The sequence below is a fragment of the Cyrtonyx montezumae genome, unplaced genomic scaffold (assembly GCF_038088225.1).
Source record: "Cyrtonyx montezumae isolate F1298 unplaced genomic scaffold, pur_monq_1.0 scaffold_85, whole genome shotgun sequence".
Taxonomy (NCBI): Eukaryota; Metazoa; Chordata; class Aves; order Galliformes; family Odontophoridae; genus Cyrtonyx; species Cyrtonyx montezumae.
Window position 1 is genome coordinate 84,104 of NW_027072095.1, and position 26,342 is coordinate 110,445.

At 66.1% G+C, this 26,342-nt stretch overlaps 8 protein-coding genes across 13 annotated transcripts; 6 read left to right on the forward strand and 2 right to left on the reverse strand.

The window, feature by feature from the left end:
• Positions 1 to 1,617: 1,617 nt before the first annotated feature.
• On the reverse strand, positions 1,618 to 4,869 carry RBMS2 (RNA binding motif single stranded interacting protein 2). Of its 3 annotated transcripts, XM_065753906.1 has the most exons (13): positions 4,779 to 4,869; positions 4,429 to 4,580; positions 4,250 to 4,308; positions 3,543 to 3,634; positions 3,304 to 3,461; positions 3,110 to 3,189; positions 2,916 to 3,025; positions 2,771 to 2,817; positions 2,589 to 2,682; positions 2,450 to 2,497; positions 2,034 to 2,141; positions 1,872 to 1,946; positions 1,618 to 1,784 (listed from the first exon to the last, which is right to left on the reverse strand). In XM_065753906.1, the coding sequence occupies exons 1-13, from the start codon at positions 4,845 to 4,847 to the stop codon at positions 1,698 to 1,700; spliced, it is 1,179 nt and encodes a 392-aa protein (XP_065609978.1). In that variant the 5' UTR covers positions 4,848 to 4,869; the 3' UTR covers positions 1,618 to 1,697. The 3 variants fall into 3 exon arrangements, with proteins under 3 accessions (XP_065609978.1, XP_065609975.1, XP_065609976.1); XM_065753903.1 differs by having other exon boundaries at positions 2,916 to 3,189; XM_065753904.1 differs by having other exon boundaries at positions 3,304 to 3,634.
• A 1,274-nt stretch (positions 4,870 to 6,143) lies between these two features.
• Positions 6,144 to 7,911, forward strand: LOC136059739 (aquaporin-4-like). 2 transcript variants are annotated; one of them, XM_065753855.1, is made up of 5 exons: positions 6,144 to 6,208; positions 6,586 to 6,906; positions 6,973 to 7,125; positions 7,194 to 7,274; positions 7,641 to 7,911. In XM_065753855.1, exons 1-5 carry the CDS (start codon positions 6,194 to 6,196, stop codon positions 7,857 to 7,859), a joined length of 789 nt encoding a protein of 262 aa, XP_065609927.1. In that variant the 5' UTR covers positions 6,144 to 6,193; the 3' UTR covers positions 7,860 to 7,911. The 2 variants fall into 2 exon arrangements, with proteins under 2 accessions (XP_065609927.1, XP_065609926.1); XM_065753854.1 differs by lacking the exon at positions 7,194 to 7,274 and having other exon boundaries at positions 6,163 to 6,208.
• An 855-nt stretch (positions 7,912 to 8,766) lies between these two features.
• Positions 8,767 to 10,432, forward strand: MIP (major intrinsic protein of lens fiber). Its single transcript, XM_065753852.1, has 4 exons — positions 8,767 to 9,126; positions 9,393 to 9,557; positions 9,636 to 9,716; positions 10,099 to 10,432. The coding sequence occupies exons 1-4, from the start codon at positions 8,767 to 8,769 to the stop codon at positions 10,282 to 10,284; spliced, it is 792 nt and encodes a 263-aa protein (XP_065609924.1). The 3' UTR covers positions 10,285 to 10,432.
• A 540-nt stretch (positions 10,433 to 10,972) lies between these two features.
• Positions 10,973 to 17,327, forward strand: TIMELESS (timeless circadian regulator). The gene is given in 30 exon segments (XM_065753873.1): positions 10,973 to 11,176; positions 11,246 to 11,399; positions 11,484 to 11,598; positions 11,709 to 11,771; positions 11,867 to 11,968; positions 12,051 to 12,206; positions 12,281 to 12,414; positions 12,490 to 12,577; positions 12,678 to 12,740; positions 12,742 to 12,855; positions 12,944 to 13,161; positions 13,240 to 13,343; positions 13,552 to 13,721; positions 13,795 to 13,917; positions 13,987 to 14,138; positions 14,209 to 14,306; positions 14,381 to 14,510; positions 14,590 to 14,785; positions 14,876 to 15,027; positions 15,188 to 15,273; positions 15,343 to 15,460; positions 15,555 to 15,637; positions 15,731 to 15,873; positions 15,957 to 16,125; positions 16,231 to 16,299; positions 16,387 to 16,505; positions 16,584 to 16,716; positions 16,797 to 16,836; positions 16,961 to 17,046; positions 17,133 to 17,327. Coding segments are annotated over 30 exon segments (3,594 nt in total). The 5' UTR covers positions 10,973 to 11,079; the 3' UTR covers positions 17,252 to 17,327.
• Positions 17,328 to 17,749: 422 nt separating this feature from the next.
• APOF (apolipoprotein F) lies at positions 17,750 to 18,625 on the forward strand. Its single transcript, XM_065753912.1, has one exon. The coding sequence runs from the start codon at positions 17,788 to 17,790 to the stop codon at positions 18,604 to 18,606; it is 819 nt and encodes a 272-aa protein (XP_065609984.1). The 5' UTR covers positions 17,750 to 17,787; the 3' UTR covers positions 18,607 to 18,625.
• A 546-nt stretch (positions 18,626 to 19,171) lies between these two features.
• Positions 19,172 to 24,251, forward strand: LOC136059755 (signal transducer and activator of transcription 2-like). 3 transcript variants are annotated; one of them, XM_065753883.1, is made up of 24 exons: positions 19,172 to 19,237; positions 19,477 to 19,658; positions 19,748 to 19,898; positions 20,001 to 20,099; positions 20,171 to 20,263; positions 20,329 to 20,407; positions 20,490 to 20,575; positions 20,656 to 20,804; positions 20,875 to 21,033; positions 21,103 to 21,255; positions 21,333 to 21,353; positions 21,495 to 21,588; positions 21,694 to 21,750; positions 21,820 to 21,903; positions 21,973 to 22,071; positions 22,307 to 22,442; positions 22,516 to 22,565; positions 22,677 to 22,765; positions 22,839 to 22,975; positions 23,055 to 23,243; positions 23,326 to 23,383; positions 23,470 to 23,680; positions 23,777 to 23,987; positions 24,067 to 24,251. In XM_065753883.1, the coding sequence occupies exons 2-24, from the start codon at positions 19,528 to 19,530 to the stop codon at positions 24,204 to 24,206; spliced, it is 2,676 nt and encodes an 891-aa protein (XP_065609955.1). In that variant the 5' UTR covers positions 19,172 to 19,237; positions 19,477 to 19,527; the 3' UTR covers positions 24,207 to 24,251. The 3 variants fall into 3 exon arrangements, with proteins under 3 accessions (XP_065609955.1, XP_065609953.1, XP_065609954.1); XM_065753881.1 differs by having other exon boundaries at positions 23,470 to 23,987; XM_065753882.1 differs by having other exon boundaries at positions 19,217 to 19,266; positions 23,470 to 23,987.
• A 55-nt stretch (positions 24,252 to 24,306) lies between these two features.
• LOC136059742 (interleukin-23 subunit alpha-like) lies at positions 24,307 to 24,830 on the reverse strand. The gene is made up of 2 exons (XM_065753860.1): positions 24,651 to 24,830; positions 24,307 to 24,554 (listed from the first exon to the last, which is right to left on the reverse strand). Exons 1-2 carry the CDS (start codon positions 24,828 to 24,830, stop codon positions 24,408 to 24,410), a joined length of 327 nt encoding a protein of 108 aa, XP_065609932.1. The 3' UTR covers positions 24,307 to 24,407.
• A 292-nt stretch (positions 24,831 to 25,122) lies between these two features.
• On the forward strand, positions 25,123 to 25,937 carry LOC136059743 (lens fiber major intrinsic protein-like). Its single transcript, XM_065753861.1, has 2 exons — positions 25,123 to 25,482; positions 25,749 to 25,937. Exons 1-2 carry the CDS (start codon positions 25,123 to 25,125, stop codon positions 25,935 to 25,937), a joined length of 549 nt encoding a protein of 182 aa, XP_065609933.1.
• Positions 25,938 to 26,342: the final 405 nt, after the last annotated feature.

The following is a 26,342-nucleotide window of genomic DNA, read 5'->3' on the forward strand; positions in this document are numbered from 1 at the left end:
AAATTAAAGGAGGGGGCGGAGGGGGGGGGGGGAAATGGAGGCGGGGGGGGGGCAGTGGGGGCCGCTGCAGCATCGCAGCCACAGCTCAGAACCCCCACCTTCCTCCTGCTCCCCCCCCTTCTCCCCACCCCCACCCGAGGTGGGCAGGACCCCAGTGCCCAACCCCCCCAGCCCCTGGGCAGCAGAGAAGGGGGCTCAGTGCCGGGGCAGGGGGGGGGCATTTGCGGGGCTCCCTCTTTGGTTCCTTCCTGGGGGGGCCCCTGCTTCCCCCCGTGCCCCAGGTGGTCACCTGGGGTGGGGGGGGACCACCGGCACTAGCAGCAACAGGAGAGGTGGGTGATGGCTGGAAACCAGGGGGCGCTGCCCACCCGTGGGGAAGGAGGGGGAGAGGGGGTGGGAGTGAGGGGCTCACAGCCCCACCCCCGCCCTCCTCCCCCCCAACAAGACCTGGGCTGAGCACGCGCTGAGCTGTGGGGTGAGGTAGATGTGTGGTGGGGGGGGGGCCCTGCTGCCCGGGGGGGGCCCCTCAGCCCCATGGAGGGACTGAGGAGCCCACTGCCCCGGGTGGGTGCTGGGGGGAGGGGAGGGCAGGGGACCCCACTGCGCTGGGGGGCCTGGAAGAACCGGGGGGAGGGGGGGGGCCCTGGGCAGAGCTGGCACTGGGGGGGCACGGCCGGCCCCAGAGCTGGAAGCAAAGAGAGGAGGGGGCTGCCCCCCCCTCCCCCTTGGGTACAGACAGACAGACCCACAGAGTGGGATCATAATGCAGGGGGGGTGGGGTGGGGGGGCCGGGGCAGCTCAGCAACCCCAATCTTTGGTTAAAAGAGACGCCCCCGCGGCCCCCCCTGATTGTCATTGCGCAAGCGGGGGGCATGGCGGGGGGGCTCGGCAGCCCCCAGGGGCGCGGGGTGAGTCTAAAGTGCCTGGCTGGCCCGTGGGGTGGAGCGGGGGGGGTTATTGCACTTGTCCCTGCCCCCCCCACGGCTGGGGGCAAGGGATGGGAGGGGGGGGGGGGGGGCATGCAGAGCCCCAAGCCCCGCTAGGACAGGAATGGCTGCAGCAGGGGGCTGGGGGGGGGGGGGGGGGGGCAGCACCCCGGGCCTGCTGGGGGGCTGGGGTGCCGGACCCTATGGGAGGAGGGGGTTAATCGCTGCCCCCTCCTCCCCATTCTGGCAGCAGAAGGCACGGGGGGGGGGGGAGGGGGCGGTGGAGGGGAAAGGAGGGGGGGGGCTCCGCAGCATGGGGGTGACCTGGCAGGGGCCACGGGCCTTGGAAGCACAAGGTTGACTGGGGAGGAGGGAAGGAAGGGGAAAGGAGGGGGGGGCAGCTGCGGACGGGGAGCCCCAACCCCCTCCTCAGGCGGGGGAGGGGAGGGGGGGGGGGAGGTTCCTGTTTTTCATTTGTTTTTTTTTTCTTTTCTTTTTCTTTTTTTTTTGTCATTATTTTCTTTTTTATAAAATGCAGGAGGAAAAAAAAAGCCCTCCCATTTGCAGGGGGGGCTGCCCTGGGGGCTCCAGGACCCCCGGCACTTCAGGACACCCCCTCCATCCCCCAAAGCATGAGCTCTCCCCTCCCCACCCCCCACCTCCCTCCCACCCACACCTTTCTGAGGAGGAGGAGGAGCAGAGGCAGGGCACAAGGCAGGCAGCAGTGGTGGGGGGGCCCTCGGTGCCGGCCCCCCCCTCCCCCACCCACTGCTACTTGGGGTAGGGGTAGGGGAAGGCGCCGGGCTCAGAGGGCGAATCGATGGGGCCGTGGCCATGGGTGGGTGCAGCGCTGCCGTCCTGTGGGGAGGGGTTAGTGGGGAAAAAGCTGGGACACCCCCACCCCATTACTGCAGGACCTCCCCTCCCCAAGCCCCCAGCACTCACCTCCAGTGGGACTGCGGGCGGCACTGGGGGGTATGGGGGGAGGAAGGCTCCAGGCAGGGCAGCAGCAGGCACGTACTGGAGGGAGCAGAGGTGTCAGTGGGGCTGGGGGTGGTGGGGAGCAGTGGGGGGGGGTGGTGCAGCTGTAGGGTGGGGGGTCCTTACCGTGCCGGCGCTGCCCAGCGAGAGGTGGCCGAGCTGCTGGGCCAGGGGGGCCACCACCGAGGGCTGGAGGGGGACAGCGTGGTCCACAGCGGGGGCCAGCACCGTGCCCTGCATGGCTCCGTCAGCGGGGGGAGGGACCAGGGGGGCAGGGAGAGCAGGGCCGTGGGGTGGGGGGACACAGCAGGGTGGGGACAGCAGTGGGATGTGGGGCAGGGTGGGGCGCCAGGGGTGGGGCTGGGGGTGTGGCGTGGAAGGGTGGGGTGTGTAGAAAAGGGTGGGGGTGTGGCCATGGGGGTGGAGCATGTCCAAAGTGGGTGGGGGGCTCTGACCACGTGGTGGGTGGGGCTATGAGGGCAGCGGGTGGGGCGTGCCCCCAGGTGTGGGCAGGGCTCTGCATCGCCTCCCACTGTGCTCACCGTGGGCTGCACGAGGTAGGACTGGTGCATCCAGGTGGGGCTGTGGACCTGCGGAGCAAGCAGTGGGCGGGGGCTGCGGTCAGCCCACAGCAGGGACCCCCACCCCGCAGGGACCCCCCACCCTGTGTCCCCCATATACCTGGTAGGAGGACACAGGTGAGGGCAGGTAGGGGGCCAGGGCTGTGGGCGCAATCATCCTGTTGGGGGCCAGGCCGTAAGCTGCAGGGTAGAACCTGTGGGGTGGAGTCAGTTATGGGGTGGAGACTGCAGCCATCTGCACCCCCCCTCCCACCACAACCGTGGGGTCCATGGGGCACCCACCCATTCTGCAGTGCTGTGGCAGGGTCGTAGGCCAAGGTCACAGTGCCCTAGGAGGGAACAGAGGGATCAGAGCTGCCCCACAGCACTGCCCCCCCCGTGAAGAACCCCCTCACTGTGCCCCATTCTGCCCCTAGACCCCATTTACCGTGTCACTGTCCCGGGCCCAGGCTCTCCCATTGGGCACGAACTTGCCCTGGCTCTGCCGTTTCTTCTGACCCCCATCTGCAAACTTGCAGAGCAGCGGGTCTGGGGGGGCTGTGGGGAGGACTGTCAGTGTCACTGGCCAGCACCCAACCACCGTGCTCTCCCCTGTCCCCCCCACTCCCACATACAGCCTACCTGGCACCCCTGGGGGGGTCTTGATATACTTCCCATTAAAGTGGGTGATAACAGCCTCGCACTTCTCCGTGGACTCCATCCTGGTATGGGAAGAACGGCTGGAGGGGCCCTCCTGGGTGCCCCCAGGGCCCACGCAGCCCCTTTGCTGTCCAGGGCCCTCCCTCCCCCCCCCAGCCCCACACGCAGCCCCATACCGTGCAAAGCCCACGCCACGGCTGGCCCCGTGGGGGTCCCGCAGGATGCGAGTGGACACCACCTGCCCAAAGGGCTTCAGCAGCGCCTCCAGTTCCTGCTCGTCCACCCCCAGCGGCAGGTTGGAGATGTAGAGGTTGGTGGGGTCCTGCTCCTGTTGCTGTGGGGAGGGATCAGGGGGGCAGCGGGGGCAGTCGTTGGAGGTGAGTCTGGATTTTGGGGTCCCCTCTCCAGGCCTTACCTTGGCCATCTGTGCCTGCACCCCGCTGGCCTTGAGCGCCGTCACCGCCTTCTGGGCTGCCGTGGGGCTGTCGAAGTCCACGAAGCCGTAGCCTTGGGGGGATAGGAGAGGCACACAGAGTGAGGGGGACCCCAAAGCCTTCAACCCCACCCCTTTCCCTCAGACCCCCCTTCACAGACCTCGACACCCCCTTCCTTCTTTAGCTGTTACGTACAGTGAAAGGGTCCCCAAAATGCAGAGCCCTCTCCTTCCCTTAGATCCTAAATACAGTGACAGGGACCCCAAAACCCTAATCTCCTCCCCTTAGGCCATCAAACCTGACACCCCATTTTCCCCTTAGAATCTAAAGGCAGTGAATGGGATTGCAAAACCCTGACGCTCCTCCTTTTCCCTTAGACCCTAAACATAGTGAGAGGGATCCCAAAACTCTGACCCCCTCCTCCCCCAGACCCTAAATACAACGACCTCAAAACTCTTGATGCCTCCAACTCCTTTCCTTTAAATACTAACCACAGCTAAAATGACCCTGAAACCCTGATTTCCACCACCCCAATCCCCCTTCCCTCAGACCCCAAAATCCTGACACCCCCTCCTTTCCCCTTAGATTCCAATAGGTTAAAAAGACCCCCCCAAACCATTACCCTCTTTTCCCTATATACCCTAAATAAATTGAGAAGGACCCCAAAACCCTGATCCCATCCCCCCACCTTTGCATTTGTTGGTTGTCTTGTCCAGGATGGCTTTGGTGGAGACAATCTTCCCATAACTGTATAAGGAATCAAGCATGTCCATGGGGGAAGGGGGGGGGAAACGGGGGGAGGAGAAATGAGGGGTTCCTACTTGCACCCCCCCCACCCCCCCCCCCCTTAACGAAGCCCCCACTCACGGCTGACAGAGCTTCACCAGGTCCTGGTCGGTGGTCCCGGGGTGCAGCCCCCGGATGTACAGATTGGTTTTGCTCAGCTGTTCGCCCGCCCCCCCGGAAGAAGGGCTGGGGCTGGGGGGGCCCATGGGTTGAGACGGCGGTACATAAGGCTGCTGAGGAATGGGGGAGGGGGGGACAGTCGGTGTCAGCCAGGCCCGGTCCCGGTTGCGGCCGCCTCCCACTCCGGCCGTGCCCACCAGGCCCCGCCGCCCGCCCCTTTCGGGCGGGCGGCGGGGCCTGGTGGGGCACGGCCTGGAGGGAAGATCGACCTAGGCCTTGTCCGTCCCCCCACCCTCCCCCATCCCGTTTACCTTCTTTCCGCCCTTACTACACGCGAAGGCGGCCAGGCCCGGGCGCGGCGGCGGCACCGAGAGCAGCATCCCGGAGCGCGCGGCGGGGCGGGCGGCTCCGCCTGACGTGACGCGTGATCCGGGGCGGGCCCCGCCGGGTGGTTGCGGCCTTAGGAAGGAAAGGAGCTCTGGGGAGAGACCCGATCCGCGCTTTTAATGCGGTTTTTGGGGATACAGCTCCGTTTTTTTAAGGGGGGGGTCGGTAACCGGGGCTTGCGGCGGTCGAGGTCTATAAGCAGTGCGCGGTCCCTTTAAGACCGCAACGCCCCGCCCCCTCCGCCATTACCCCCATGAGCGGAGGCGGTCGCGCCGTATCTATGGGCGCAGCCATTTTGGAGCTGCCGGTCACGTGCCTCTCCGCCATCTTGGCACCTCCCACCCCCGCCACGTGACTCCGGATTGAAGGCGGGGAGGGGGCGGCCATCTTGGCGCCTCGTGGTTTTTCTCCTTATGGGGCGGGGGGTGTAGGGGGGCAGCGGGGCAGTGCGTAGCGGGAGGGGTCTGTGGGGCAGGAGAGGGTCCTCTGGAGGGGTTATGGGGTAGGGTAATGGGTCCTAAACAGCCTGGGTGGGGATGAAGGTAGGATGCGTGGCCTGGCCTGTGTCCCACAGAGGGCCCCTGGGGGCCGTGGGACCGCAGTGTCCCTCCCCTCCGCATCGGCCCCACGTCCGTCCTGGGATGCGGGGGGAGGGGGGGCAGGGCCCACGCGATGCGGGCTGCGTGTCAGCGCGTCCGTCCCCGTGCAAGGCCTCTTTGTGCAGGGATTGTTCTGGCTCTTTCGGGGCGGCTGCGGGGCTGTGCTGAGCCAGGGCAGTGACCCGCTGACTCACGCCATGTGTGGGGCTGCTGAGCTGGCAGGGACGTGGGGCCCGGCCTCTCACCCCCCCTTCTCACTGCAGCGGGGCTGGGGGCAGCTCCAATTCCCCACCCCTCTCCTGCTGTCCCCCCCCTCGAGCTGCACATGTGAGAGACTCCCCAGTGCCCCCCAGCATTGCAGTGTGAGTGGAGCCTGCTGCATCTGCTGCCCCACTCATAAACACCCTCCCCCCCCCCCCCCTTTTCATCTCTGCACTCCTTTTATCTCTGTCTTTCATCTCCCACCTGGGCACCTCATTCTGGTTGTCGTGGCAACACCCCAAAGTGCCCCTGCTTGTTGCCATGGCACCCGGAGCATCCTGGGGTGCCCCAGCCTAGTCTCGAGCCCCCTGCAGCTCCTGCTGTGACCTCTTGGTAGACCCCTGGTGCGTTCTGGGGATGCCCTGTATAGGGTGGGGGGTCCTCCCTCCCCAGATCCAGGGGGGTTGGCAGGACCAGAGGGTGGGAGGTGTTCCTGCCACGGGCATCTTCTGTGCTCACCTTGGTTCTGCAGCTGCACCATGGCCATAGGGGAGGTAAGGCTTTGCGACCTGCGTGACCCCAACCCCCCCTGCCCCTGAGCCCTAGCTGTGAGGCCCTGGGATCCCTCCCTGCCAGGAAAATGAGGCTGGTGGCCCCTGTAGCCCGTGGTCTCACCCCCTAACTCTGCTGGGGTCGTCCCTGTGTGCCCCCAGAGGGGAACCCCCATTCCCAGGCTGTACCAGTTGCTATGGTGACCCCATTGCCAAGGTGCCCTATTGCCAAGACACCCTCTTTCACCATGGTTCCTGGTTGCAGAGGCATCCAGTTACCATGGCACCCCATCATCTGTCATGACCGACACTCCATCACTTCGATACCCAGTCCCTAAAGGGTCCCATCACCGTGACACCCATCCACCTCGTGCCCACAGGAGCTGCGCAGTGGGCGCTTCTGGCGGGATGTGCTGGCAGAGGCTGTGGCAACCCTCATCTTCACTGGGGTGGTACTGGGCGCCTCGACTGCCCCCGGCCCCCTGGTGCCAGCAGTGGCAGGGGGGCTGGTGGCAGTGACACTGACCTGTGCCCTTGGGGCACCCCAGGCCAACCCGGCACTCACCCTGGCGCTGCTCTGCACCCACAAACTGCGTGCCCCGCGTGGGGCTGCCGTGCTGCTGGCACAATGTGCCGGGGCCGTACTGGCTGCCGCCGCCGCACGCCTGGCACTGCCGGATGATGCTGGAATGGTCACCAGGGTGAGTGTCCCTGTGCCCGTGCCCATCCCTGTCCCAGTGAGTGCTGAGGCTCTGCTGTGCCCGCAGGTGAGTGCGATGGGGACAGCGGGGCAGGCATTGTGCTGGGAGATCTTTGCCACCTTCCAGCTGGCGCTCACCACTTTTGCCACCACCAACCACGCGGCCGTCCCTGCTGGGCTGACCCTGGGCAGTGCCATCATTGCTGGCACCCTGGCTGCGGTAAGGACACCCCCAGTGCCCCCTGCCTGCAGACCCCCAGCCCAGCCAGTCCTGACCTGCTCCCCCAGGGGCCGTTCTCGGGGGGCAGCATGAACCCAGCCCGCTCACTGGGGCCTGCCATCGTCACTGGTGTCTGGGACAACCATTGGGTGAGTCACAGCACCCCCGACTTCCCCCAGAGACCCCACTGCAGGGATGGGTGACCCTTACTGCAGCATGTGACCTTGCCATCCCATCCTATGCCAGGACAGCAATTCCTGCCCCCTCCCCTCTCCTTTTCATATATTCCCCGTGAACCATTTTCAAATGCATCCCTAGATGGGGTCCTCCTCATCCCTCCATCACAGGACAGGTCCCCCCTCCTGCTCCATCACAAACATGATTCCCTCCTCATTCCTGGAGCAGCTCCCCATCCCTTGTGCAGGCCCTGTGTCCCCTGGCAGCCCCTGGCTCCCGTGTCACCCTGGATATCCCTGCTCCTCCTGGTCCCACTGACCCCCCCCCCACCCCCCTAGGTGTACTGGGCGGGACCGGTGCTGGGTGCTGTGCTGGCCGGGCTCTGCTATGAGTTCATCTTTGCCCCTGGTGCCTCCCGGGAGAAGCTGGGTGCCTGCCTCACCTGCCGGGACGTGGCAGTGGTGGAGACCACAACCCCATCCCCCTCCTCACCTTCCACTGCCCCCCTCAGTGCTGCCCGTACTCCCCCAGCCTCCCAGGGCCAGGGCATGGCCTGATGGAGGGCTGGGGGGCTCTCGCACACACACCCCCCTTCTCACCCAACCATCCTCTTCCTTGGGATTAAAGGTGGCTTTGGGCCAGAGATGAGTGCAGAGTGGTGCTGCTGGGTGGGGGGGAGGGTGGTCCCAGTGCACAGGGTCACTGTGGGGCCTCTCCTTGCATTTCCCCTGAGCTGTACCCCCCTGTTGGCCCCGCAGTGGGGGCTGGGGGGGATGCTCCTGTCCTGTGCGGGCGCTGAGCGCAGCAAAGCCTTTTGTCAGAGCCTCTGCAGCCCCGGCAGATTCCTGCGGGCGCCAATGGCCACGCTCAGCCCTAATCCCCCCAGGCTGGGGGCTTAGTGCCTGCTAAGCCAGCCTGAATGCATCAGCAGCAGGCGGGGGGGGGCCGTGGCAGCCCCCGGGGGGGGGCACCTGCACCCCTGTGATATGGGGCTGGGCACGGGGTACCTGCAGCCTTTGGATGTGGGGCTGGAACAGGCTGGCTCCCAGCGTTGCCCTCCCATAGTGTTCCCCCAAAAAACCTGGCTGGGGGAGGGAGGGGGAGGGAATGTCTCAGTGTTGCCTGCAGCCCCAAGTGTGTTGTTGATCCTAAGCCCCATAGAGGGTACCTATGGGTCGGAGCTACCCCCAAGACTGGCAATGCAAAGGGTTGGCGGGGGGGGGGGGGGGCACAGCACTGGGGGGGTTCCCCACTCTCTCAGGGCTATGGGACTGCCCCTGAGGGGGGGCTTGGGGTCCTGCACAGCACACTGCCCACCCCATATCCCGGGCAGCGAAGCGGTTAAGGGGGGGTGGCGGCAGTGGGGTCCCACCCCCGGGGCAGGCTGGGGGGGGGGCTTATAAAGGTGGGTGCGGGCGGCCCCCGGGAGGGGAGCGGGGCCGCGGCGGGCAGTGGGGCCGGGCCATGCGGGAGCTGCGTTCGTCCTCCTTCTGGAGGGCCATCCTGGCCGAGTTCCTGGGCAGCCTCCTCTATACCCTTCTGGGGCTGGGGGCTTCGCTGCGCTGGACCCCGGGCTCCCACGGGGTCCTGGGGTCCGCCTTGGCCTTCGGGCTGGCCCAGGCCACCCTGGTGCAGGCGCTGGGGCACGTCAGCGGTGGGCACCTCAACCCGGCCATCACGCTGGCCTTCCTGCTGGCCTCGCAGCTCTCCTTGCCCCGTGCCCTGGGCTATATGCTGGCCCAGCTGCTGGGTGCCCTGGCGGGGGCCGGAGTCCTCTACGGGGTAACACCGGCTGCCGTGCGCGGCACGCTGGGCCTCAGTGCGGTGAGCGGGGCAGAGGGGAGGGGATGTGGGGCTTGGAGGGAGAATGGGGTGCTGTAGGGGGAGAGGGGTGTGGGGGGAGAGATAATAGGGGCTTGGGGGAAATGGCTGGGGGATGTTCGGGGTTTTGTGGGGCTGGGAATGGCTGAGGGGAAATGGGGGATTTGGGGAGAGGGGAGGTGGCGTGAAGGGGGTTAATGGGGCATTGGGCAGCAGAGGTCTGGGAGGTGTGAGGTTGGGAGCCAGCGCTGAGCCCCTGTCCCCCACAGCTGAACCCCAGCGTGGGCCCGGGCCAGGGCACGGTGGTGGAGCTGCTGCTGACGGCTCAGTTCATCCTCTGCGTCTTCGCCAGCTTTGATGACCGCCATGATGGGCGTCCTGGCTCCGCCGCGCTGCCCGTTGGCTTCTCCCTCACCCTCGGTCACCTCTTCGGGGTAAGGGGAGGTGGCAGCACTGTTTGAGGAAGGGGAGGGGGAGCGGCCAAGCACCCACCGCCCCCTCCTTCCCTGCAGATCCCATACACTGGTGCTGGCATGAACCCCGCACGGTCCTTTGCCCCCGCCGTCATCACCCGCAACTTCACCAACCACTGGGTAAGTGGGGAGGACTCCGTGACCCATCCCAGTCCATCTCCGTGCTGCCCCGCTCCATCCCAGTCTGCCTCAGTCCACTGCAGTCCTGCCCAGTGCGCCCCAGTCCATTTGAGCTTAACCCAATCCATCCTACTCCCGTCCCAGTCCTGTCCCACCCACAACCAGCAGCAGCCCCCGGGTTGGGGGGGGGTTCCCACGAGAATAAGGGGACTGGGGGAGGGGCACATCCCTTAGCCCCCCATCACTCGGGCTCAGGTTGAGCCGCGCACTCCGCCTCCCCCTGGGGGTCGCGGCCGCCCTTCTCTCGGTTGTGGGGGGGGGGAGGATTTTGGGGGGTTTACCCCGCGGCCGCCCCCTCCCACGCCCCCCCCCCCCCACGCAGGTGTTCTGGGCGGGCCCGCTGCTGGGCGCGGCGTTGGCGGCGTTGCTGTACGAGCTGGCACTGTGTCCGCGGGCGCGCAGCATGGCGGAACGCCTGGCCGTGCTGCGGGGGGAACCGCCCGCAACCGCCGCGCCGCCGCCCGAACCGCCCGCGGAACCGCTGGAGCTGAAGACTCAGGGGCTGTAGGGCCGCCCCCCAAGCCCGGGGCCGCCTTTGCTGTGTCGGGGGCCGCCGCCGCCGCCGCGGTGCGTGTGGTGCGTGCGTGTGTGTGCGGGGCGGCGGCGGCCAACGGCAACCGGCGCCCGGCCCCGCCCCGCCGCGGCGGGAGCTCTGTGTTCGGTGAATTAAACCTGCGCTTTATTTTGGTAACCGCTCTCGGAGGGCGGGAGGGGGGGGGGGGGGTGAGGGCGGGAGGGGAGGGAAGCGCGGTGCGGGGACGGAGCCGGGAGCAGCCCGTTCCCGCGCCCGAGGCGATGCCCCGCCCAGAAGGAGGGGCTTTGCCATAGCAGAAGCTGCGCTTAAAAGGGCAATGTCGAGGCTGCGCCGATGTGGGCCCGGGTGGGGAGGGGGGATGACAGCGCCGTGAGAGGAGAGCGGAGGGGTGTACGAGCGGTCGACGCGAGGAGATTGGGAGGGCGGGGCGGGGGGGGAGGCGAAGTACGCTGCTGTGCGGGGGGTGGGAGGCTCACGCGCGCCATGTGAGGGGACGTTTCCGCTTGAAGGCCCCCGGCGGGGGATGGCGGGAGGGGCAGGGCGGGGCTGGAGCCGCGGGAACTGGGACGGTTGTGTAACAGCGGCGGCGGGAGCATACGGGTCCGGGGCGATCGGGATTGGGATCGGAATTGGGATTGCGATTGCGAAGCGGGACCGGAAGCCGGACCCGCACCCGCACACTCAGAGCCGCCCGGTGCCCCGGAACCGGGGTCGGGCCGCTCCGCCCCGCCGGGTCTTACCCGGCTCCCCGCGTCCGGGCCGCGCTGCATGGACTGGTACATGATGAACTGCGAGCTGCTTGCCACCTGCAGCGCCCTGGGCTACCTGGAGGGCGACGCGTACCACCGCGAACCCGACTGCCTCGGTACGTCATGGGGGTGAGGGTTGAGGGGTGGGGGTTGAGGTGCGGCGGTCTGATCCGCCCCTCCCGCAGAGAGCGTGAAGGACCTGATCCGGTACCTGCGGCACGAGGACGAGAGCCGCGACGTGCGGCAGCAGCTGGGGGCAGCGCAGATCCTGCAGAACGACCTGGTGCCGCTGCTCGTGCAGTACCCGCAGGACCGGGCCCTCTTCGATGCCGTCGTCAGGTACCGGGGCGTTTCTAGGTTTGGGGGGGGGGGGGGAACGGTTCCGCAGGGGTAGCGGTCCCTCCTCCCTCCTCCGCCCCATAGGCTGATGGTGAACCTGACGCAGCCGGCACTGCTCTGCTTTGGCAAAGTGCCGTCGGACTCCACCACCCGGCACCACTTCCTGCAGGTGCTGTCCTACCTGCAGGCCTATAAAGAGGTGAGGGTGCAGCAAGGGGGCGACCCCCGGGGGGTGTATGTGTGTGTGAGGGGGGGGTCTGACCAGGAACCCCTCTTCCTACAGTGATCGTGGGGGGGGGGGTTTTGCAGGCATTCGCCAGTGAGAAGGTGTTCGGAGTGCTGAGCGAGAAGCTGTACGAAGTGCTGCAGCTGGTGGGTGCTGGGGGAGAAAGAGGCTGAGAGAGGGGGCTGTAATGGGACTGGGGGCTGGTGGGGGCCTTGGGAGCTCTGGTAGCTGTCCAATGCAGGACTGGGAGCAGCGGCAGGAGGAGGACACGCTGCTGATCGAGCGGATCCTGCTGCTGGTGCGCAATGTGCTGCACGTGCCCCCTGACCCTGCTGAGGAGCAGGTACTGGGACATACACACACGTGGACACCCCATGGCAAGGCACCCTGCATGCTGCCCCCCCCCATTGTGTGCTGCCCCCCAGGGTGTGGATGGCGATGCCAGCGTGCATGACCGCGTGCTGTGGGCGCTGCACATCAGTGGCATGGACGACCTGCTCAAGTTCCTGGCCAGCGCACCAGCTGAGCAGCAGTGGGCTCTGCATGTCCTCGAGATCATCTCCCTCATGTTCCGCGACCAGGTGAGCGTGGTGGGAGCAGAGACCACCCCCAACCCTCCATCTAGCTGTGCTGACCCCCCCCACACATCCTGCAGAGCCCGGAGCAGCTGGCGACAGTGGGACAGGGGCAGGGGGGTGCAGAGTGCAGGGAGGATACGCGGGAACTGCAGAGTCTGCGGCAGCGGGAGCAGGCGGAGCAGAGAGCACGAGTGCTGCAGCGCCCATCCAGGTTTGGGGGAACTGGGGGGAGGCAGAACCCTGTGGTAGGGCCAACACTGCTCATCCTGTGTATTCCTTCCTCCAGGCACTCCCGTTTCCGTGGTTCCTATGTCATCCAGGGGCTGAAGGCCATCGGGGAGCACGATGTTGTCTTCCATAAGGGGCTGCACAACGTGAGCGTGGGGTTGGGGAGCGCTGTGGGGGGGCTTGGTGTGGTTGGGGCTCGGTGTGGTGGTGAGGGGGCACAGCTCATGCTCCCCTCTTGCAACTCAGCTGCAGAGCTACAGCCACGACCTGGGCAAGGAGACGCACCGGGTGCCGCGGCGCCGCTGGGCCCCCCCCCGAGCCGGGTCCCCCCCGGCGCTCTGCCCGCAATGTGCGGCTCTTCCTCAGCAGCTTCTGCCAGGACTTCCTCGAGGGCTGCTACAACCGTCTGATGCTGCTGGTCAAGGTGAGGGTGGGGGTCGTCGTCACACCCCCCCCGCACCCCCCCCATCTTGGGTCACCCCACACTGAGTCCCCCCTCCCTTGCCCCTCAGGACCAATTACTGCGGGAGAAGGCACAGCAGCACGATGAGACGTACTATCTCTGGGCCACCGCTTTCTTCATGGCCTTCAACCGGGGCCGGGGGTTCCGTGCCGAGCTGGTGTCGGAGACGGTGGGCGTGCGTGCCTTCCACTTCATTGAGCAGCACCTCACCAACTACTACGAGATGGCACTGATGGACAAGAAGGAGGCGGCCACATGGGCGTGCAGGTGGGGGTCACAGCCCCTCCCTGACCCCAATCCCATCCCTCCCCCCCAACACTGCTTGAGTGCCCCCCATCCCCGCAGAATGCACCTAGCCCTGAAGGCGTACCAGGAGCTGCTGCGCACAGTGCAGGAGATGGACCGCTCCCCAGAGCCAGCGGTGCGGGACAGCAGCCAGGTCATCAAGAGTGAGTCCGTCCCTCCGTCCATCCATGTGTTGCTCCATCTGTTCCTCTGTCCTTCTCCCCATGCGTCCGTCTGTCTGCGTGTCCATCTCTCTCAACATCCAAATGTCCGCGTGTCTGTCTATCCATCCATCCATCTGCATGTCCGCCTGCCTGGCCGTGCATCCTTCTGTCCCCACTGACCCCACCACCCCCTTTTCCCACCCCCCAGACCACATCTTCTATCTGATGGAGTACCGTGAGCTGCTCCTCGCGCTCTTCCGGAAGTTCGACGAGACGAAGCAGCCGCGTGCGTTCCTGCGGGACCTGGTGGAGACGGCTCACCTCTTCCTGCAAATGCTGGAGCGCTTCTGCCGCGGCCGCTCTGGCCTCGTGGTGCAGGTGGGTTGGGGTCACTGGGGCCTGGCATGGGTTGAGGCGGTCCCTCCTGACCCTCTTGTCCTTCGTTGTGCAGAGCAAACGTGTGAGGAGGAGGAAGAAGAAGCCCCGTGCCCCTGCAGCCCTGCAGCCGCCCGGTGCAGCAGAGCTGGAGGAGCTGTGGACGGCGATGGCCCCGCAGCTCCAGGACTGCTTGCAGGTGGGTACAAGCCCTGCTATGAGGGGGTGTCTGTAGGGCACGAGGTGATGGTGTGAACCCCCCCTCAAGGGCACAGTGCCGCTCCCAGAGGATGTGGTGCCCTTTGATGCCACCTTGGAGACGCCGGTGGAGGAGCAGCGCGCGGTGGCTCTGCTGCGCATCCAGGAGTGCCTGCGGGGGGGACAGGTTCCACAAGCCCTGCGGCTGCTGCGCTGTGCCAGGTACCCCCCAGCCCCCCACCCCACCCCTCAGTATGTGGGGACGCAGTGTCAACCTCTGTACTCCACCCAGGGAAGTGTGGCCTGAAGGGAATGTGTTTGGCCCCCCCGGAGTGGAGCCCCCTGAGGAGACACAGCTGCTGCGGGAGATCTGCTTTGCTGCACTGCCCCGTGAGTGCACGGCCCCATCCTGTGGCAGTGGGGTCTGGGGGTGCTCTGGGCCCCTAATGCTTACCCCCCCGCAGGGCCTGCACCTCCCCCTGAGCCTGAGGAGGCAGAGGAGCCCGAAGAAGAGGAGGATGAAGAGGAGGAGGAGGAGGAGGAGGCAGTGCGGGTGTCCGAGAAGGAATTCAATTTCATGGACTACTTGAAGCGGTAAGTAGAGCCACTGAGAGGGGGAGGGGGCACGGAGGGCAGCACAGTGCTGCTCAGCAATTTTGTGGGGGGCTTCCAGGTTTGCCTGCGTGCCCGTGGTCCGTGCCTGCGTGCTGCTGCTGCGGAGCTATGCACGGAACAGTGCCCGCACCAACCACTGCGCCGCACGGCTGCTGCACCGCCTGTCCCGGCAGCTGCGCATGGAGGCACTGCTCTTCCAGCTCTCCCTCTTCACCCTCTTCCACCGCCTGCTCAGTGACCCCAGCGCCCACCAGGTGAGGCACTGCCCCTGTGGATCCCCACCCCAAATCTGGCTTGCTGTGGTCCTGCTGCCCCCCCCCCCCCCTCCACTCTGTGCCCCCCAGGAGCTGGTGGACTTGGCCAAGTTTATCCTGGGGAAGTTCTTTGCTCTGGCGGCCACCAACAAGAAGGCGTTTGTGGAGCTGCTCTTCTGGAAGAACGCTACGTCCGTCCGTGAGATGAGCGAAGGCTATGGCTCCCTGCAGGAGGGGGAAGGGTGAGTGGGGCGAGGGGGGCTATGGGGGAGGGGAGAGGGCTGTGGGGCTGAGAGATGGGCAGTGGGCATGGGGAGGGAGCTCTGGGCTGGGAATGGAGTGTAGAGCTGAGGAGTGAGCACTGATTTTCCCCCACCCTTCACCACCCCTCTGCCTCTGCAGGGCTGGAGCACGCCGAACCCCTGCCTGGAACCCACAGGAGGAGCAAGCACTGCGGGAGCTGTTCTGGAAATATAAGGAAGCAGAAGGTATGGAGGCAGTGCAGGGGGGGTGGGGACCCCCCTTGCATCCCCTCCTACAGCCCCCCCCTCTTGCAGGTCAGGATGTCATCGCCTCCATCCTGGCAGAGCTGCCAGGCCGCACACGGCGGCAGGTGGTGCAGCAGTTGGTGCGCATGGGGCTGGCAGACAGTGCCAGGGACTTCCCACGGCCAAGGTGGGATGGGACCCCCATGTAGGGACCTCTGAGATGAGGAGCACTCTGTGCCCCTGGGTGAACACCCAAGGCTGTGTTCCCCCCCTTCTTCCAGGAAGGGCACCAACATTGTGCTGTGGACAGAGGAGCAGGAGCTGGAGCTGGAGCGGCTCTTTGAGGAGTTCAGGGGATCGGACGGTGAGTGGGGTCTGATGGGAGGGGTGCGATGAGGGGGGGGAATCCAACTCCATGCTGACCTCCTCCCCCCCACCCCTACTGATCTCTCCACAGATGTCCTAGGGAACATCATGAAGAACCTGACCGCACGGCGCTCACGGGCACGCGTGGTGGAGAAGCTGCTGGCGCTGAGGCTGGTGGCAGATCGCAAGGAGCTGCACAAGAAGCGCCGGAGGAAGAGCTGCGGCCCCCAGAAGGTATGGGGGGGTCAGGGTTTTCAATCTAGGGGTGCTGTCCCCCTCCCCCCACCACTGGCACCCAACAGTTACAGTCTCTGCAGGGTGAGGCGGACACTGCAGCAGTTCCAGCCCAGAACAGCTCTGCTGAGAACAGTGAGGAGGAGGAGGAAGAAGAAGAGGAAGATGAAGCAGAGGATGACCCCATGGAAGAGCCCTGGGACCCTAAGGAGGGGACAGGGCTGGCCCTGGTGCAGCGCTTGCAGCAGGAAGGTGGGTGGTGGCAAGGGGCTGTGACCCCTCACCTTTCAGGCTTGAACTTTTCCATCCTTTGGGGTCAGTGGGGCCAGGCTGTCTGACCCCTCCCCTGATCACCAGGGCTGGATGGGCCCCTGCGATGGCTGCAGAACTGCCTAAGGAGGACAGCACGGGACCGTGAGACAGAGGGTGAGCGGGGAAGGTGGGGGGTACAGGGCTGGACATGGGGAACGGACCAGGCTGACAGCACTCCCCCCACCCCCTCCACCCCCCCAGGGGTGTCCTTCCCAGTGCCTCTGGTGCCACTCTCAGAGGAGAATGAAGATGCCATGGAGAACCGTGGCTTCCGTGCGTTGCTGCGGGAGGTGGGGCTGCGGCCCCCTGCCAACGAACAGGTGATGCCCCCATCTCTGTCCCCATCCCTCTCCCCACTGCTCCTGGCACAGCCCACAGCATCCTCCCTCTGTTCCCAGGAGTCTTTCTGGCGCATTCCAGCTGCCCTCACCCCACAGCAGCTGCGCCGTGCGGCCACCTCCATCACTCCCTCTAGCTCCCAGGAGCTGCCCCCCCAGGAGCTGCCAGTAGCACCAAAGAACCTTACTGGAGGTAAGAGTGTGGGCTGGGGGCAGGGAGCAGGGTGGGGGTGCCGGAATCCCCACCCGAGCCTCTCTTCCTCTGCCCCACAGCAGAGCCAGTGCCATCCCTGCTGGGATCAGACTCAGAGAGGTGAGGATGGGGTCCCATGTGCAGACCCCACAGTGGAGTCTTCACTCGTGGTGGGGAGGGGGCCCTGGGGTTCTCACAGTGCCCCCATGGGCTCTGACCCTATCATTCCCCCCCCCACACACAGTGAGGAGCCCCTCTCCATCCCCGCACCCTCAGGCAGCAAACGGCGGCGGCAGCTTGACAGCGAGGAGGAGGAAGATGCTGACCTGGGTGGGTGCAGCCCTCTCCCAGACGTGTGGGGTGGGGGGGCTTACTTCCCCTTCTGCCCCTTCCCCTGACCCCTTCCACTCCCCCAGAAGCAGAACTGCCCCCTCCGGACCCCCCCTCAGAGGAGGACGAGGACCCCCACCCTGTGGGCAGGAGGAAACGTGTTCGCCGCCTTCTGGAGGAGGAGGAAGAGGAGGAGGAGGATTGAGGACCCCCTCCCCCAGGGACAGCTTTGAGCAGCACTCCCTGTAATGCCCCCACTCTGTTTTTGGGGCTTTTTCTACAGGTTTTTTGGGAGGTTTTCTGTGGTTTTTTAAGGTTCTTAACTCTTTAAGGTTGGGGCGCACCTTTCCTTCCCCCGTTCCTGTTTTACCCTTTCTCCGGGGTTTAGGTTTGTTTGTTTATTTCTGACACTGTTTTACATCGGGAGCGGCACCAAATAAATGAGTACACAAAGTTTCTGGGCTGTGCCTGGTGCTGTCAGGGTTGGGGGGGGGCGGGGGGGCGGTGCGGGGCTCAGTCCCGGTGTGTCGCAATGGGCGCTGATAGCAGTGGTTATAAAGGGGCCACGGGGGGGGATGGGGGGGGTGGAGGTGGGCTCAGTGCAGTGGCGGTGGTACGGGGACAGTGGTGACCTCGAGCGGTGAGTGTGGGAGAAAGAGTGGGGGTGGGGAAAGGGAGGTGCAGCTGTAGGCTGATGGCTGTGCCCCCCTACGCCTTCGCAGGTGCCCCCCAGCCGCCACCATGGGCCACGCTCTGCTCTTCTTCCTCCTCCTCTTCCTCCTCCCGGGCCGGGGGGAAACTGTGACCACCGCCCCCACGGGGGGTGACAGAGGGACCGCGGCGGTGCAGGCGCTGCTGGCGGAGGTTGCTCCCCCGCTGCAGGAGCTGCGGGGCCGGGGGGTCCCGTGCGAGGCGTTGCTCCCCGATGCCCTCCCCGGCTTCTCCCGCATCCCTCGGCTGCCCCGCGCCGTGTCCCGCGCCGCCTTTGTGCTGGCGCTGAGCGGGGCCGGGTGCGGGGCAGAGGCAGAGACGGCAGCACGGGGGCTGTACCGGGAGCTGAGCCCCCCCGCGGCCATCGCCCTGCTGCGGGGTCTGGCGGGGCTGGGGGATGTCCCCGCACACCGCACGCTGCCGCTGCTGTCCAGCTTAGCCCGGCTGCGGCGCTGCGCTCTCCCCCTCAACGAGACCCGCACCGGGACGGCCCGGTGCCGTCGAGAGGCGGAGGACGACGCGTGCAGCCCCCCCGGGGAGCGTCAGGCCCACGGGGTTCTCGAGTGGGTACCGGGCGTGAACGCCGTCTACAACCTGGGCAGCGGCCTCTACTTCGCCTTCCAGGGCTGCGAGCTGCTCGCGTCCGAGCGGGCGCTGCAGGCGGCCGAGGATCTGGGCTACGCGGCGCTGATGGCGATCACCGGGGGCGGCCCCGTGGCCATGGGGCTGAAGTTCGGGCTGCAGCCCGGCATCAAGGCGGGGGTCCGTGCGCTCTACGGGTACTTCACAGCAGACGGGGAACCCCCGACGGCGCCAGGCGCTCACAGCGGCCCCGTCCTCGTGGTGTGAATAAAGGCGCGTCCCTGTCCGTGTCCCTATCGCTGTCGTTGTCCTGACCGGGGCGGCCGCGCTGCCCCGGGGCGCGGGGACCTTGGCCCCGGGCGGCCTTGGACGAGGTGCGCGGTGACAGCGCCCGGCGCGACGACGACGACACTTTGTCCCACGATACTGTCCCCCCCCCCAGCCCAGCACTGCCAAGTGGCCCCGTTCCTACAGCCTCATCCCCGCCTCTCTGTCCCCTCTGCCGCCGACCCCCACCCGGGTCCGCCATCTCCGCACGCTGACACGTGCGACCCCGCCCCCTCGCGCATGGCCACGCCCCCTTGGAGATGACCGTGCCTCCTTGTGTGCGATCTGATCAGTTGCCCGCCCCTTATGTAAGATCCTGGTCTCAGTAGCCCCGCCCCCTACGTGGCCCCGCCCCAATCGTCATTTCGGGGAAGTGGCGGTGCCCGCAGGAACTCCCGCATTCCGCCGTCCTAGGGGGCGTGGCCGCACCGCTGCGCTCCGCCAATCGCCGCGCAAAACGGGGAGGGGGCGTGGCCACAGCGCCTTCCTGTGCAGAGTGCGGGGACGGTACCGGGACCGGGTCTGGGACCGGGATCGGAGTGCGGCACTGAGGTGCCGGGTCCAGGTTCGGGTCTGGTACTGATTGAGATTACGGTCCAGGTGAGGGGCCGGGGGTGTCCACTCGAGGGGAGCTTCGGAGCGGGGCCTAGGGATGCCAAGCAGCGGTGGGGACAGTAGGGGTCCCGGGGAGCTGCATCCCCAGCACCAGCACGGGTATCCCCTCCCGCACTGAGCCGCGGAGGGAGCTGCAGTTTGGGGGGGGGGAGGTGGCTGTGTGAGGCGAACGAGCACCGCTTCCATCTCCTGCAGCCGGAGGGGTCCCAGCACCGCACCCTGCTCCCCACCCCCCCACCCCGCACCATGGCACAGTGGCAGGAGGTGCAGCAGTTGCCCCCCGCCCACCTGGAACGTGTGCACCAACTTTACACCACCACCGCGCTGCCCATGACCGTACGGCAGAGCCTGGCAGACTGGATCGAGGACCAGGACTGGTACGGGGGGGGCACCGTGGGGGAGGGAGGAGGATACCTGTGGGGCGGGGGGGAGGTCTCCGTGGGGCGGGCACTGAGCAGTCCCGCAGGCAGCAGGCGGCCGAGCCCTTCTCATCACACGCGCGGATGCTGTTCCACTCGCTGCTGGCGCTGCTGGGGGAGCAGCTGGGCAGCCTGGGGCCGGGCGATGAGGACTTCATGCTGAAGCACAACCTGCGCAAGGCGCGCATCGACCTGCAGGTGGGTGGGGGGCCGCGGAGAGTGTGTGGGGGTCTGTGGATGGAATGGGAACTCGCTGTGCCCTGACCACCCCCCCCCTCCCCCACCTCGTGCACCCCATAGGCTGCCTTCGAGGAACAGCCTGAGAACTTTGCCAACCTGGTGGCCAACCTGCTGCAGGAGGAGCGCCGCATCCTGCGGAGGGCACAGGCGAAGGGGCAGGTAGGGTGGGCCCTTCCCCCCCCACAGCGGCAGAGCTGAGCCACCCGGTGCCCGACCCTCACGTCCCACAGCTGGAGGCCCCCCCAGCACCCAACGTGGCCCCACAGAGCAGCCGGGAGCAGGAGATCCAACAGCGCTTGGCCGAATTCCGTACCACTCTGCAGGTAATACATCCCTGGGCCTCCCACCCCATAGGGGGTGCACAGTCCCTCACTCCCGCTGCCCCCAGGAAGCTGAGCGTGCATTCCGGCACCTGGAGGACCTGCAGGACGCCTTTGACTTCAGCTACAAGATGTACTACCAGCCAGGTAAAGCTGCATCTTGGGGTTGGGGCCAGGTGCACAGCCAGTGCTCCGTGCACCCTCCTAACCCCCCGCCCCACTGCTGCAGGCCAGGACCACTCCCGTGACCCAGAGTACTTGCAGCAGGTCCAAGCGCTCCAGGCCAAGCTGCAGTCCCTGGACAGGCAGCGGCGGGTGAGCAAAGGCAAAGCCAGGCTGGGTGGATGGGGCACAGCTGCAGTGTGCCCCCCCACCCACACCCGGTATCCCTGCAGGAGGTGGTAGCACAGCTTCAGCAGCTGCTGGGGCGCAGCGAGACCCTGCGGGACTTCCTGCAGCAGGAGCTGAGTGCATGGCGTGACCGGCAGCAGCGCAGCTGCCTGGGGGCCCCCGCTGATACCTGCCTGCTGCAGCTGCAGGGCTGGTAGGGGTGGGCTGAGAGGACTGGGGAAAGGTCAGGGGGAGCGTGCCCTGCTGACCCCCAGTGCCTACAGGTTCACAGCACTGGGCGAGGGGCTCTTCCAGCTGCTGCAGCTGCTGCGGGGGGTGGGGGAGCTGCGGCAGAAGGTGACCTACGAGCAGGACCCGCTGCAGACAGAACTGCCACTGCTGGAGAAACGGCTGCAGGAGCAGCTCACCTGCCTGCTGCAGAGGTGGGGATGTGACCTGGGGTGGGCTGTGGCTGCAATGGCGGTGCTCTGAACCCACTCCCCTTCTCGCAGTGCCTTCGTGGTGGAGCAGCAGCCCTGCATGCCCAACACCCCCAAGCGCCCACTGGTGCTGCGCACGGCCAACAAGTTCTGCACACGTGCCCGCCTGCTGGTCCGCCTCCACGACCGCAACCACCGCATGGAGGCCAACATCCACATCGACAGGTCTGGGGGGCCGGGTCCCACCGCCCCACTGGGGTCCTGGGCCGTGCTCACAGCTGACTCCTTGTTGCCTTTTGCAGGGACCCACCGAAGACACGAGGGTGAGAGGCTGAGTACCAGCGGTGGTGGCAGGAACTGGGCCTCAGGGAAGAGGGGGTCGCAGTGTCCCCAGAGGGGTCTCAGCATCCCCAGGGGGTCTCAGCTGCAGCAGACCCCACTCTCATCCTCCCTCTGCTCCACAGGTTCCGCAAATTCAACATTCTGACCTCGAGCAGCAAAACTGTCCTGGTTGGGGACAGCCCCCGGGAGGGGTTGGTCTGTGACTTCCAGTACCTTGTACGCACCCAATCCCTGGGTCCTCCCCACTGGGTCCAGCCCATCCCAACCCCCACCCGAACCCCTGTTCCCAGCTCCACTTTGACCTTCCCCACCTCCCCACAGACGCTGAAGGAACAGAAGGGCGGAGGATCAGGCAAAGGCAGCAGGGGCACCAATGAGGTAGGTGTGGGTTTTGGGGAGGGGGCATAGAGCAGGCAGGCAGTGGGTGAGGGTTCCCATCCTGCGTAGGGTCCCCTTGCTGTGACTGAGGAGCTTCACCTCATCACCTTCACACTGGCGTATGCATACTGTGGGCTGGAGCTGAAGCTGGAGGTGAGCTGGGGTGGGGGGTGGGGGTCTGGGTGTTGGGGCTACCCAGAATGACCCCCACTCCCCCCACAGACCTCAACGCTGCCCTTTGTCATCATCTCCAACAACAACCAGCTCTCCAGCGCCTGGGCCTCTGTGCTCTGGTTCAACATGCTGAGCCCCAACCCCAAGGCAAGCAGTCCCCATGCTGTCCCCACTACCTCCAGACCCCATACCCCCTCCTGACCCATTGCCCCATACCCCAGTCCCGATGTTCCATTTCTGTGTCCTATCCCATGTCTGTTCCCAGATTCTGTCTCCTGTGCTGGTCTCACCCCACGCCTTATTCCACTTTCTGTACCACGTCTGTCTCCTGTGTCTGTCCTCTCCCCATCCCTGCCCAGTCTTACTGGTGCTGTCCCTACAGGACCAACAGTTCTTCTCCACGCCGCCTGCAGCCCCATGGCCAAAGCTGGCAGAGGTGCTGAGTTGGCAGTTCCAGAGCACAGCCGAGCGGGGCCTGAGCCGGGAGCACCTGCATATGTTGGCTGAGAAGCTCTTTGGTACAGCCCTGCACCCCCTGAACCCCCCTGGCCACAGCCCAGCCCCTCTCACTCACCCCACTCCCCCCCGCAGGATCAAAACCATCTCCGGAGAGTGCCTTGCCCTGGACCAAGTTTTCCAAGGTGAGCAGTGCCTATCTCATGTATCCCCATCCATCCTGACACGTCCCCATCTCACACATCCCTATCCATCCCCGTGTCCCCATCCCATGCCCCTGTGTCTCCATCCTGCAGGATGGTGCAGCAGGTTTCTCCTTCTGGGCCTGGCTGGATAGGATCCTGGCACTGCTGCATGACCACCTCAAGCAGCTCTGGAAAGATGGGTATGGCCAGGCCTGGGGGGTCAGGCTGTGGGGCTGCAGGAGCTGACTGTGCTCTCCTCTTCTACCACCCCAGGCTCATTCTGGGCTTTGTGAGCCGCAAACAGGAGAAGAAACTTCTGAAGGTGAAGCGGACGGGGACGTTCCTGATTCGGTTCAGTGAGAGCATGCTGGGGGGAGTCACCTGCACCTGGGTGGAGCACCCTGAGAACGGTGGGCATGGCCCCAGCCCCCCTGCCCCTCATTGTAACCTCACACCCACCCACTGAACCCCTTTTCCCCCTCCCTGTAGGGCCCCCCGCCTTCCGTGCCGTCGTCCCTTACACCTCAGCCGAGCTGGCATCACTGGCACTGCCCGACATCATCCGTGATTACCAACTGCTGGCGGAAGAGAACATCCCTGAGAACCCATTGCTCTTCCTCTACCCCGACACCCCCCGTGATGAAGCCTTCCAGCCCTACTACAGCCAACGGCATGAAGGTACGGTGCACTACAGCACGGTAGAGTGCGGGGGGGGGGAGTGCCTGCTACCCCCTCCCAACTCATCCTCCCCTCTCCCCAGGGATCCTGACTGAGAAGAAGGCGTACCTGAACCAGCGTCTCATCCGTGTGTCCTCCAGGTGAGCCCTTCTCCTCCCCCCCCCCTCAGCCCCACAGGGGTGGACTGGACCCCTCTCGCCCCCCTAACCCCGTGCTGTGCCTGCAGGCAGCCCCACGAGATGTGGCAGACAGAAGAGGATTTGGTGGTGGCCACAGAGGACCTGGAGACTCTGCAGCTGAAGATTGGTGGGCAACAGCCCATGAGCCTGGGGACAGTGCTGGAGGGGGATGTGACCCCCAGGATACTGCAGGCTGAAAGCCCAGGACAGCAGCAGGTGGTGGCTGTAGGAGTGGGGACACAGCAGCCAGGACCCCAAGTCCCAGTGCCTCCATCCCTGCAGCAATTGGGGTCGGGAGGCTTGGGGGTGCTGCAGAGTGGGATGGGGGACCTGGGGGCACCCGTGGTGCTGAAGCTGCTGCAGGTGGAGCCTGGAGAGCAGAGGGTGCTGCCCACGGGGGGCAGTGCCATAGGGCCGCTGTTGGGGAGCGGTGCTTCGGAGCTGTTGTTGGGGAGCAGTGCCATGGGACTGCTGCCGTCGGAGCTGGGGGACGTGGAGAGGCTGCCACTGCAGGAGCCAGACCTGGGGCAGCTGGAGGCAGCAGAGCTGCTGCCCACCCTGGATGGTGCGTGGGACCGACGGGTGAGTGCTGGGAGCTGTGGGGCTGTGGGGTCATTCAGCGCTGACCCCCCCCTATCCCATAGACAGGGACGTGCTCCTGGATCCTCGTGACCCCTTCCTGCCACAGCCTGAGGATGTGTCCCTGCCCACCGCTGCCACCTCACTCTTCACTGCCGACTGTGATTTCCCACCGCTCCAAATCGACGCCAGCGATTTCCAGTGACCCCTCCTGGCCCCCCTGTGTAAATAAACCCCTTCCTCCCCATCTGCTCGTAGTGCTGTTAGGGCAGCCCTGGTGTGGCATTGTAACAGAGAGCAGCTCCTCGTTGCCCAGCCCTTTATTAGAAACCCATAAATACCCTGTATAAATAGGGAACGTGGCACATAAATAGGAAATAAATAACGGGGGGGAGGGCAGGGGGATTCAGCGGGCACTGGCACTGTGGGTGAAGACACGGCTCATGATGGCGGTGAAGGAGCGGAGCCGCTCGAGTGTGTTGTGCTGCAGCAGTGGCTGTCTCCAGGTGACTGCAGGGGTGGGCAGAGGGGGCTGGCAGGAGCGGACTGGGACCTGCAGGGAGAGAGGGGTCAGAGGGCTCTGGGTTGGGATTGGGGTTGGAGTTGATGTTAAGATCAAGGTTGGGGTGGGGGGTCAGGATCAGCTCACCTGCACGAGGCCCAGCAGCCCCTCCAGCACCGCCTTCAGCTCTGGCTGTGGGTGTGTGGCAAAGATGTCGGAGCCCAGCATAGCCTGGTAGTGCTGCAGCCCCCGCAGGATCCGCTGCAGGCAGTGCTGGGGGGCAGGAGGAGGGGCGTGAAGATGGTGGATGGGTCCCCCGGGAACCATCCCAGGAACAGAGACCACTGAGTATGTCCCCAAAGCAACCCCTGGGGATCCTCTGGATTCCAACAGCCCTTGGACCACCCTAGCATGTTTCTGGCACCCCCAGCACCCTGAGACCCCCCCCCCCCCCAAGCCAGCCTGACGTCCCTGAGTATTTGGGTGCTTCTGAGATGCCCCCCAGGAACACCTCCAGCATCACTGCCACCTCCTCCCGCCTCCCCCCGGGACTTATAAAGGTGGGTGCGGGCGGCCCCCGGGAGGGGAGCGGGGCCGCGGCGGGCAGTGGGGCCGGGCCATGCGGGAGCTGCGTTCGTCCTCCTTCTGGAGGGCCATCCTGGCCGAGTTCCTGGGCAGCCTCCTCTACACCCTTCTGGGGCTGGGGGCTTCGCTGCGCTGGACCCCGGGCTCCCACGGGGTCCTGGGGTCCGCCTTGGCCTTCGGGCTGGCCCAGGCCACCCTGGTGCAGGCGCTGGGGCACGTCAGCGGTGGGCACCTCAACCCGGCCATCACACTGGCCTTCCTGCTGGCCTCGCAGCTCTCCTTGCCCCGTGCCCTGGGCTATATGCTGGCCCAGCTGCTGGGTGCCCTGGCGGGGGCCGGAGTCCTCTACGGGGTAACACCGGCTGCCGTGCGCGGCACGCTGGGCCTCAGTGCGGTGAGCGGGGCAGAGGGGAGGGGATGTGGGGCTTGGAGGGAGAATGGGGTGCTGTAGGGGGAGAGGGGTGTGGGGGGAGAGATAATAGGGGCTTGGGGGAAACGGCTGGGGGATGTTCGGGGTTTTGTGGGGCTGGGAATGGCTGAGGGGAAATGGGGGATTTGGGGAGAGGGGAGGTGGCGTGAAGGGGGTTAATGGGGCATTGAGCAGCAGAGGTCTGGGAGGTGTGAGGTTGGGAGCCAGCGCTGAGCCCCTGTCCCCCACAGCTGAACCCCAGCGTGGGCCCGGGCCAGGGCACGGTGGTGGAGCTGCTGCTGACGGCTCAGTTCATCCTCTGCCGTCAGTTCGTCCCTGTCCGTGTCCCTATCGCTGTCGTTGTCCTGACCGGGGCGGCCGCGCTGCCCCGGGGCGCGGGGACCTTGGCCCCGGGCGGCCTTGGACGAGGTGCGCGGTGACAGCGCCCGGCGCGACGACGACGACACTTTGTCCCACGATACTGTCCCCCCCCCCAGCCCAGCACTGCCAAGTGGCCCCGTTCCTACAGCCTCATCCCCGCCTCTCTGTCCCCTCTGCCGCCGACCCCCACCCGGGTCCGCCATCTCCGCACGCTGACACGTGCGACCCCGCCCCCTCGCGCATGACCCCGCCCCCTTGGAGATGACCGTGCCTCCTTGTGTGCGATCTGATCAGTTGCCCGCCCCTTATGTAACATCCTGGTCTCAGTGGCCCCGCCCCCTACGTGGCCCCGCCCCAATCGTCATTTCGGGGAAGTGGCGGTGCCCGCAGGAACTCCCGCGTTCCGCCGTCCTAGAGGGCGTGGCCGCACCGCTGCGCTCCGCCAATCGCCGCGCAAAACGGGG